This window comes from Eptatretus burgeri, chromosome 7, assembly GCF_056783735.1.
Source record: "Eptatretus burgeri isolate ZD-2024b chromosome 7, Ebu_testis_v1, whole genome shotgun sequence".
NCBI classification, from domain to species: domain Eukaryota; kingdom Metazoa; phylum Chordata; class Myxini; order Myxiniformes; family Myxinidae; genus Eptatretus; species Eptatretus burgeri.
In genome coordinates, this window is record NC_140967.1 from 89961101 (window position 1) to 89971017 (window position 9917).

Below are 9917 nucleotides of genomic sequence, written 5' to 3' on the forward strand. Positions count from 1 at the left end.
AAAACAAACAAACAATTTCGGCCCATTTATTTGTAAACATCCATTGTGGCCAACATATCCTTGAGGCTCAAAACATACAAAATGTTAAAACTTTCTTAAAATCAAAACCTGAGACCGCACAAGCACACCACTTACTTTATTCTTCTCAGGAAATGCTCGTGTCTCCAAATATCCATACATACACCCATTTGCATAACTACAGCACTCATGCAGACAACTCACCGCAGTTCATATACACCAGAGGCCTGAGAACCGACACTGAGCAATCAATATGGCGGCGATTTGAATTTGAAGCCCCGCCCAGATGGGCAGACATAGACTGGCGGAGAATATATCAGTAGATTAATTTGTTACAGTTCTGTTCAACTCTTCATGGCCATGCTGCTGCTGCTGCTGCTGCTGCTGCTGCTGCTGCTGCTGCTGCTGCTGCTGCTGCTGCTGCTGCTGCTGCTGCTGCTGCTGCTGCTGTTGTTGTTGTTGTTGTTGTTGTTGTTGCTGTTCTTCTTCTTCCCCACCCAATTGTTTTTGTAATAAATCCATTGTTAAATGACAACGTGTGTGGTAATTGGCCATGGGCAATATAGCGCGTAGCAAATTGGCAAATATATTTGTTAGATGGGTAAATTAGTCTTGCGCATTCAGCGCGTCCATTAGCGAATTGCTTGATGGCTTGCTCGGCCGATTTTTGTCAGGCAAATTTACCACGGGCGTGTGTTTTTAAATACCAATTTGCACCAAATTACACCAGCGGACTTGGGAACTATTCCGAACCTTACCCTTTGAAGACCCGTGACCATAACGATGTTATTTAAAATGCTGTTACTGTTGTTTTTGATTGAGAAGTACAGCTCAAAGGCAGACAGTGTGGGTTGATAATGCACTGATGACTACATTCAATTGGTATTGAATAATGCACTCGAGGGTACATTCAGTGGGTAGTGAATAATGCAAGAATCGGAACTGTATTAAGCACTAGTGGGTGTATTTGATTGGTAATGGATATGCACTAATCTGGACGGGATAATGCACAAATGAGTACTGTATTAAGAACTGGTTGGTGTATTAAATAGCTACTGGATATGCACTAATCTGTGCTATATGAAGCATGAGTAGGTATATTAAATAGGTACTAGATAATGCACGTAGGGGTACATTCAAAAATGCCCTCCACGGATAGGGGAATTTTGTAATTTTATACTTAAATTTGTACCTTCTAAGCCACTTTCTGCAAATTTAAAGCAGAATAATTATGTTTTCTAATGAATTAAACCCTAAGGCTTCCAGAAACCTTGCCACTTATAAATCTATCAAAAACTTCAATGAGACCTATTATTTTGTGAAAGTGGAATTTTTCACTATTATTGGCAATCGGTAGGCTGTTTGTGTATGCAAAAAAACGGTAGATTATGGCTAAAAGCAGTAGAGTTGGCAACTATGCAATCTTTGTGCATACGGCTTGATGAATAAATATTCGTAAATCCAAGTTAACAGCCAAATGCCATTGGTCGCTGCTGTGTGGATTGCTGTAATGCCCTGTACCGTGGAAATGTTTGACCACTTTCATTATCAGTCTGTGTCTGCACACTCGGCCAATGAGAACGGGTCTTGTGAGACTGTCAATGACCGAATCAGAAACCTGTGAACGGCATTGTAACATTTTACAAACCCGCTGAAGCCTGTGAGCAGGAGTCATCGTCAGGAGACAAGTTTGGTTTCACACATGTATTAAAAAATCAACAAAGTACATGCAGGTCCTGGACAAAAATTGTAAACTCCAATGTAGAGTCACTTCATAGGGTGTTTTGTCCACTGCTTCTGGCCAGTACTGCCTGTATGCACCCTGGCATAGAGTCCACCAGCATTTGGAATTCTGCAGGAGGGATGCAGCACCTTTCTTCCTCGAGAAAGTCGATCAACTTGCACCTGTTTGATGAAGGTGGAAAACGCTGTCTCGGGTGTCGTTCCAAAATATCCCATAAAATAACGAATCGAATGGATTCAGATCTGGTAATTGAAAAGGCCATGACATATGGAAAACATCATTGTCACAATCCTCAAACCATTGGGCAACCACATGTGCTCTGTGGGTGGGGGCATTGTCATCCTGGAAGACACCCTTCCTGGCAGGAAAGAAATGCTGCAACTTGGGGTGGAAATGATCACTCGATACCATTAAGTAGTGATTGGCATTGACTTTGCCTTCTAAGGGAATGACTGCACCCAAATTCTGCCAGGAAAATGTGCCCCACAACATTACAGAACCACAATAACCCCTCACTGTTGGAACCAAGCACTCAGGCTTGTTGTGTTCTTTGGGTTGGCACCACATGTGCACTCGTCATGTTTGTCGAGAACATGGTGAAGGATGATTCATTTGACCATATTTCTCCACTGCCTCGGTCGTACATTGCCTGTGCTCTTTGCACCACTCGACTCTCAAACGTGCATTGCCAGGTGTGATGAGCGGTTTGTGCACTGCAACCCGACCGGTATCCTGCTCTATGGAGTTCTCGGCGGATCGTTTTTTATGAAACTGGCTGCTCGCACCCCAGATGGAAATTTAAATCGATTGATCTGCATTTGCTCACCTGCTTTGCCTTGCACTTTGAATTATTGCACTGATATCACAATCCTAGAGAAGGCGTTTCTGCCCACTATTGCCCTTTGCTGATGTCTTTCCCTCAGAGTTCCATGCCAACATCACCTTGGACACCGTTGCTCATAAAACATCAGCAAGTTGAGTTGCCTTTGTCACTGAAGCTCCTGGCAAACGTGCCCCAACAATCACCACTCTTTCGAAGTCACTGAGGTCTCTTGCAGCCATGCTAGCTATAAATATAGGCAACCTGTGCAGCATTTTTATGCATGTCCCTAAGTATTCTGGGACGTTATTTGCTTAATCAACACATGGGCCACACCTGTCTGGAAGCTGTTGCTTTCAATATACTTGGTGTCCCTCATTTACCCAGGTGTTTCCATTTGTTTTTTTGTCCACTACCTGTATATACAAGTCAAGTCGTCAACAATTTCCCATTATCCACGACACGTACACTCTCGACCCATGGATATCGGATATAGAAAGTCAACTTTGCACTATGATATGGGCCCAAGGAGACAGAGACAGATGAAAAAGAGTGTGGGTAAATATTTTGGACCCCTCGAACCTTGGCGACAGCTTTGAAAAGCCGGTGCAGTCTCTTCCACTCTCCTCTCCGATGTGCAGCGCTAGTCTCACACAGCATGGCTTGTTGCAAATCGCAGGGAGATGACTGAAGACGTGGCAGGGCTGACAAATTGAGCCAGCGATGAACCGGGTGAGCGTGAGCTGTGTCCGACTCCAAGACACATGACTAAGACAACATCCAAAGGCTCCAGTCCAGATTCCAATACAAGACTGAAGGTTCATGCTCACCAGCCTTTTATTACCATCTGTCCACCAATTTACATGTGCCCCCCCAATCTCATAGGGGATACCATAGACTGCCTAGAACATGTAGTCTCCTCACTCTATGCAATTGTTTGCGTGCGTTGAGCTTCACAGACCTCTTCTGCTTTAATTGGGTGTGTGTATCTTTTCTAATCCGAATTCCTCTCCCGTACCAGTACTGTGACGATCGGTTAGTTCAAACCAGTTCGGGGAGAGAGGTACATCCAATAGGCAATCATTTGGCAAAGGGAGCTATCTATCCCTTTGCTGATATGTCCTATATCAAACGTCAAAGCTAACCACAGATAGCTATTTAATCCACGTCAACAAGACGATTGGTAATTAACGAGCCTGTCCCGTATAAAACCTGCTACCATGGAAACAGCTTGGCAAAAAGGCGGTAAGATGTGACTCATCCAGTTCAAACCATTTCAAGAAGTAGTGTCAAAAGAAGAAAATGAGGTGTTGTATCATGAAAAGGACTGTGGATGGGAAAAGACCATCTAATACATATGCAATGCTAATTTATCCACATGTATTACAATACCGTACCCTTAACTAAACAGGTAAATGGAAAAAAACTATTGTTCTACGAAAGATCCAATTTTATTTGTTTTTTTTTTATTGCCGAGGAGCCAGAACCACAATGACACGACTTTGAGCCGACACCAGCAAAATTATTCTTTATTAGACCATACGCCGCGCAGTGGGAGACGGGGTTTTGCAATTGTGTGTCTGTCAGTGTGTCTCTGTCCAGGCCATATCGTTTTTTACCATTTGAGCTTTTGTCATCATATTTTCAACAAAGTTTGATGAAAATATGGAGAGGACAAATTAATAATTTGGTTAAAAGGTCAAAGGTACCGTTTGGCATATGGAAGAGAAGTCTGAATTCAAAGTGGACAGGCTTTGCCTTTTCAGATGCTTTTGAGTTATTATTGTGAAAGCCCTCTGCAGTCTGCATATGATAAACAAAATAAGCTGTAGGTTCATTTTATAGCTTCTTTGTGAAGCTCTCATATGAATCCAGCATTGATGTCCCGGCCTGCCTTAACTGTTACATGCAGCGCACTTCTGGTCAGTCCACTCTCTTTAGTAGTGCAGGAAAGAAGGTGTCCTGGAGTTGCATACGATCATTATCACTTATTGTAAACCATGTGGCTGTTGGATTGTGTCATTTCCTGGGGGTGTGGCTGTTCTGCTGATGCAGTGCCCCTGGTAGTTAGAGCAGGAATTTGTCATTTGTTCATCAGAGTGACGGTGATGGCTCTTGTACCTCTTTGCGAAGAACACCATGGAACCTTTGTCACATACTAATGCTCGCAGATAGAACACCCGGCCCTCCGATGGGAGGCGTACATCGATTTATCGCCCTGCCTGCAAAACGAGTTCCATACAAGCACTGCATTTAATTAAATAACATTCGTGAATAGCAAACATTCTAATAAATATGGCAGTCACATTAACTTCCCTTTTTGGTAAATGGTTTGGTGAAGTCATGAGGGAAACATCAGTTTTCACTTTCACCGAATTCTTATCTGGAAAGCTTGATTGAAGTTGTTAAATTGATGGAAAGCTATATTTTCACCAAATTTTCATGAGCAAGTTCATTCAGTGCATATTCTCATGAGAGTTCGAAATTCACAAATTCCGTCAGATAAGAAACTAGATCGAGGTGCAAAACCAGAATGGAGGCAGTTGAAGACCGAGACCATCGACCTGTCTGCAATGGGAAAGTGAATAGGTCCTTAGACCTAGGTTCATAACAGGAAATTCCAATAATCTTGAAGGCCTTGGTTTTGACAGCCTCAAGCTCAGCAAGGTGTGAAGCAGGGGAGCCAACCCAGAGCAGCGAGCATTATTCCATCAAACTGTGGATGAAGGCCTTGCAGATGGATAGTTCAGGTCTGCCAAGGAAGGATTTTGTATGACTGGACGCCCAGTTAGCGACTGCCTTTAAATGTATTTTGCTGCCACTACTTTTTATTTTGGTTTGTGCCACCGGTCTTGAAACCTGCGATCATTTCTCGTGCATTTTGGAGACATACCTTCCACTGTATCGTAAGCATGGTGTCAGAGCAGGGCAACAGCTTCAGCTTGTAAAACGTTATGGTCACACCCTCGCAAGTAGCTTCCTTCATGGTGAAAGGCTGGAACTCGCACATGACGTTTGAAGCATTCGTCCCACGACGCGTCTTTCTTTGTCCAAGTTACCCATGCGATGTCATATCTCTCAAGGTCCACACTGGTTGCCCACCCGCATTCATCCGTCCCCTTATTCTCCCAATTGTGGGATCATTCCCTGTGTCCATTGTCTTGTCCTTCAAGCATTCAGTCTTTCAAATGCACTGCCCATCACTACCTCATGGGCTCAGCCATGCACATCCACAATCCCTTCAACATGTGCTGATTCTTTCCCATTGTGTTCCTCTCTGGGCTATCGTTGCCTGTTTGTGTATTATTCCCTTATTTCATTCTCGTGTGTCCCCCCACCCCTCAAGCACCCTTCCCAATACCCTTTGCTAGTTTGTGAATCTGCTGCCTTTTGTCATTTTGCTCCTACATTACCTTAGAGGCCCGGAGCCTTGTATAACAAAGAAAACCTACCATACATGTAATTTACTCTCACCATGCCTTTTGGTGTACTGTACAAGATTTAATGTGGGATGCGTGCTCGGTGAACACCAAAGGTGTTTGAATGCATCAGCAGTGAAGGAAACCAAAGTCTGTTGCTTGGAAAGTAATCTGTAGCTTTTGAATAATAATTAATAGAGGAGAGATACAGCGAGCGAGAGAGCAGTTTGTGACGGTGAGAATCGAGTTGACAGAGAAAGCAATTAATGGGACCACAGGCATGATATGCAAAGCCATTCTGGTTACGCCACTCTCCCTCGGATTCGTGTCTCCTCTCTGTGAGCTGTGTAACTATTTTGGTCACAATAACACCAGGACCCTTAATGGGTTAATAACTCTGTGTGTGTGTGTGTGTGTGTGTGTGTGTGTGTGTGTGTGTGTGTGTGTGTGTGTGTGTGTGTGTGTGTGTGTGTGTGTGTGTGTGTGTGTGTGTGTGTGTGTGTGTGTGTGTGTGTGTGTATGTGTGTGTGTGTGTGTGTGTGTGTGTGTGTGTTGCAGCTCACTGCAAGTCTAACTTCATGGGGAGCTAAATTTTCATTTTCATTGGACTTGGTGCAAGGAAAATGAGGTGCCGGTGCCACAGATCCGGTGGGGCCTGTGTTAGGCCAGCGTATTTCATGCCGACCTGTCCCTCTGCACTTTTTCTGCGATGCTGCGAGGAGACAACCTGGCTTGAGTCGAGACCGATGGAATTTTATGGTTATTTGTCATTTCTGATGCCTCATAACTTGCCAGCAGGTTCGCGGGCCTTATTGGTGCTTGCCTGAAAAGTCTCTGCTGCTGCTTTGCAAGATCACGGTCGGACAGGTATCTGGCAAGTTTTGTCCAACATGTGCACATTGAGAGTGACTGACGTTATGAACCCTTGATTGACCTTTTATTTTGGTTTAATACCTGCTGTTACAGTTTGATGACCCATGTGTTTTTTTTGTGTTTTATTATTATTATTATTATTATTATTATTATTATTATTCTTTTAAATTTCACCAGGTACCTTGTGAGAACAAGCTCTGTTGCTTGTGTTCATAATCTATGGTTTGCATTCCCTGAGCTTAAATTCTGCATTCCCAAGGGGGTCACAGAGCTTGAAACCACGTCATCCAGGGAGGACATTGTACCAAACTAGGTGTAATGCAGAGGTCTTGTATTTTGGGGAGCGTTGTACCAAGCCATCAGAATGAGGTGTAGGGTTTCGCGTGGCTTGATGTTGCACCATCTCGATGGGCCTACCATTCAACTTGTTAGCTCTTCAGCAAAACAGCTCAAGAGTCTGACGTAGGCTCACCGGCGTTGTTGTGGGATGACTTCCCACTCCTGCCCCTGGGTAGTTTTGACTCCAAGCAGAATGTGCACTCTGCGTGCTCCGGTTGTCTCCTCTTTCAAACGCACTGGACGAGGGATGATCGATTTGAGTGAAACACTGATTTTTATTTATTTATTTTTTTTGTTAGCAAATTATCATAATTTTTAATTTTTACTATTCCCATGTTTTTGTTTGATTTGATTTCAACAATAAAAATGATGCACGTTGTTGGTGTTATTACCAATGACTGCGCGTTGTACATCATTCACATGGAGGTACTTGTAGGAGTGCAGGACCTTCTTTGGGGTTGACTTGTATGGCACAGGAGACGGAGATTGACACGAGGTTTGGTGGTTTCCATCATTCCTTATTCCTTGCATGTTGTGAGCAATCAACTTGGCATTTTGTAGCATGCGAACCCTTGCTCTGCGTTATTGCAACTTCTCTTGCAGTGCTTTATCCCACCGATCCAGCTGCTGACCTACATTCAAAAGTACATTTTGAAATGACCTCGGCTTCAAGTTGTTAGGCGACCCCCTCCTCCCCTCCCTTCCGCACCTTGGAGGGGGCGTATTGGGGAGTTCCAAATGGGTGGATCTAGTCTCCGAGGATTCACTTATTTGAGTGTATGGTGATGTGGCATTTTTACCTTCATTTATACCAGACTCAACATAAGGAAAAGTAGAGCTTGAAGTCGTAAATGGTGCAACGTTTAATGGCGATAGACTTTGTGTGATCGCCTGAACCGATCTAGATCGTCTACCTCCACATGGGAAACTTTCGAGTCAAAGCAAGACTGTTTCACGGTCTTTGCTTCCTCGCACTGGTACTGGTGAGTCTGGATACTGGAAGGAAAAGGGGGGGGGGATTCTGTCCACGGCGCTGCACTCAGTGGGTGAAACCGCATTTATTACCGATGCCAATGAAGGTGTTTTCAACCCTATTCTTCTCGGCATGCATTTCAAAACGTTATGGATGAATTTTGATGAAACTTGGTGGACAGGTTGGTTGTGTGACGAGGATGAATTTATTTGCTTTTGGTGAAGATCCAGACCTGGATACTAGAACTTATTCACCATTGAGAGATGGGGCAAAAAAAACGATATATAGCATGATATCTCAAAAATTGTTGAGGGATTCGGATGATACTTGGTGGATGAGTTGGTAAGGTGACAAGAACAAGCCATTCAATTTTGGTTCAGATCCGGATGCAGATATGGCCTATCAATGGGATACAAAATGCAAACTGTTCAGCCTGGTGAAAATATGCGCTCCACTGAGCTGTTATTGTGACTTGTCACCACCCATTACTCTTCATCATTGATCATGGAGGTGAAATAATTTATACAATTGCGATTCTCCAACAATTAGAACGGTGCTCAGCGGAGCGCATACTTCCGTCAAGCTGAACAGTTTACGTTTCGAATCCCACTGAAAGGCCATATCTGCATCCGGATCTGAACCAAAATTGAAATGGCTTGTTCTCGTCACATAACCAACTCATCCATCTCATTTTTCAAAGCTCATGCACAACTTTTTGAAATAACAGGCTATATATCGTTTTTGTTAGCTATCGTGTGCAGTCTGAAGCTGTTGGTTGTATAATTTTTCTGGGGGCATGGCTTTACTGCTGATGCAGTGCCCCTCTATTACCAGTACACTGGTACACATTTCGCTGACCTCAGAAGGATGGCAGGCTGAGTCCATCCCAACTAGTGTTAATTAAACGGCCAACTGGGGGCTCAAACTCAAGACTCCAAGATCTTACGCCAGTCACTTTAACTGTTAGGACAACATTGGGCTTCATTCAACAGTGAATAATTATTGAAAAAAATTATTGGATCCGGATCTTCACGAAAATCAAATCGATTCTTCTTTGTCGCACACCAAACCTGTCAACCAAGTTTTGCTCAAATTTGTCCAGAACTTTTTTGTGATATCCTGCTAACAGGTGAAAACATGAACTCCGCCCACCTTCGGTAGTGGAGGTAATAATGCTGCCCAGGTGCTCCAACATCCATGATGATTGATTTCCGTTGTGTGAATGTTCATAGATCGTTTGTTAATTTTTATGCATTTAATTATGAGGACAAAGACTGCATATATGCAGCACTTGATCCCTGTTTGTTGATTTATGCATTCAGAGTTCAGATTACTGTGATGCATCTATTGGAATTTATGCAACAGGAGCCATCAACGTCTTATGACAACAACTTCATGAGAACACCCCACAATGTTGTTGTCTTTTTGTTGGATCCATTTCCATGGGAAACTAGAATGGCACTCGGTAGAGCGCATACCTCCGCCAGGCTGAGCAGTTTACGTTTTGTATTTTATTGATGGACCGGATCTGCTGACCTGAACCAAAATCGAATTGGCTTGTTCTTGTCATCTAACTAATTCATCCATCAAGTTTTGTCATAATTCATCCACAGCTTTTTGGGATGTCATACTATATCTCGTTTTTGGCTCCATTTCTCAATGGTGAAGAATCAGTTTTAAAAAATTAAAAAATTCTCGGATCTGCCATAAAAAAAGTGCAAAATATACAAT

The 9917-nt window shown here is 43.3% G+C and overlaps 1 protein-coding gene across 5 annotated transcripts in view; it reads left to right on the plus strand.

Annotated features, from left to right (window-relative positions):
• The window catches only part of NELFCD (negative elongation factor complex member C/D), a 29350-nt gene extending 21746 nt beyond the window's left edge, over window positions 1–7604 (plus strand). For all 5 annotated transcript variants that reach the window (XM_085889526.1, XM_085889525.1, XM_085889522.1 and 2 more), the window contains one exon: window positions 6560–7604. In XM_085889526.1, coding sequence (XP_085745652.1) covers window positions 6560–6591 — 32 coding nt within the window. In that variant the 3' untranslated portion in view covers window positions 6592–7604. The remainder of the gene's footprint in view (window positions 1–6559) is intronic.
• The last annotated feature ends 2313 nt before the right edge of the window (window positions 7605–9917 follow it).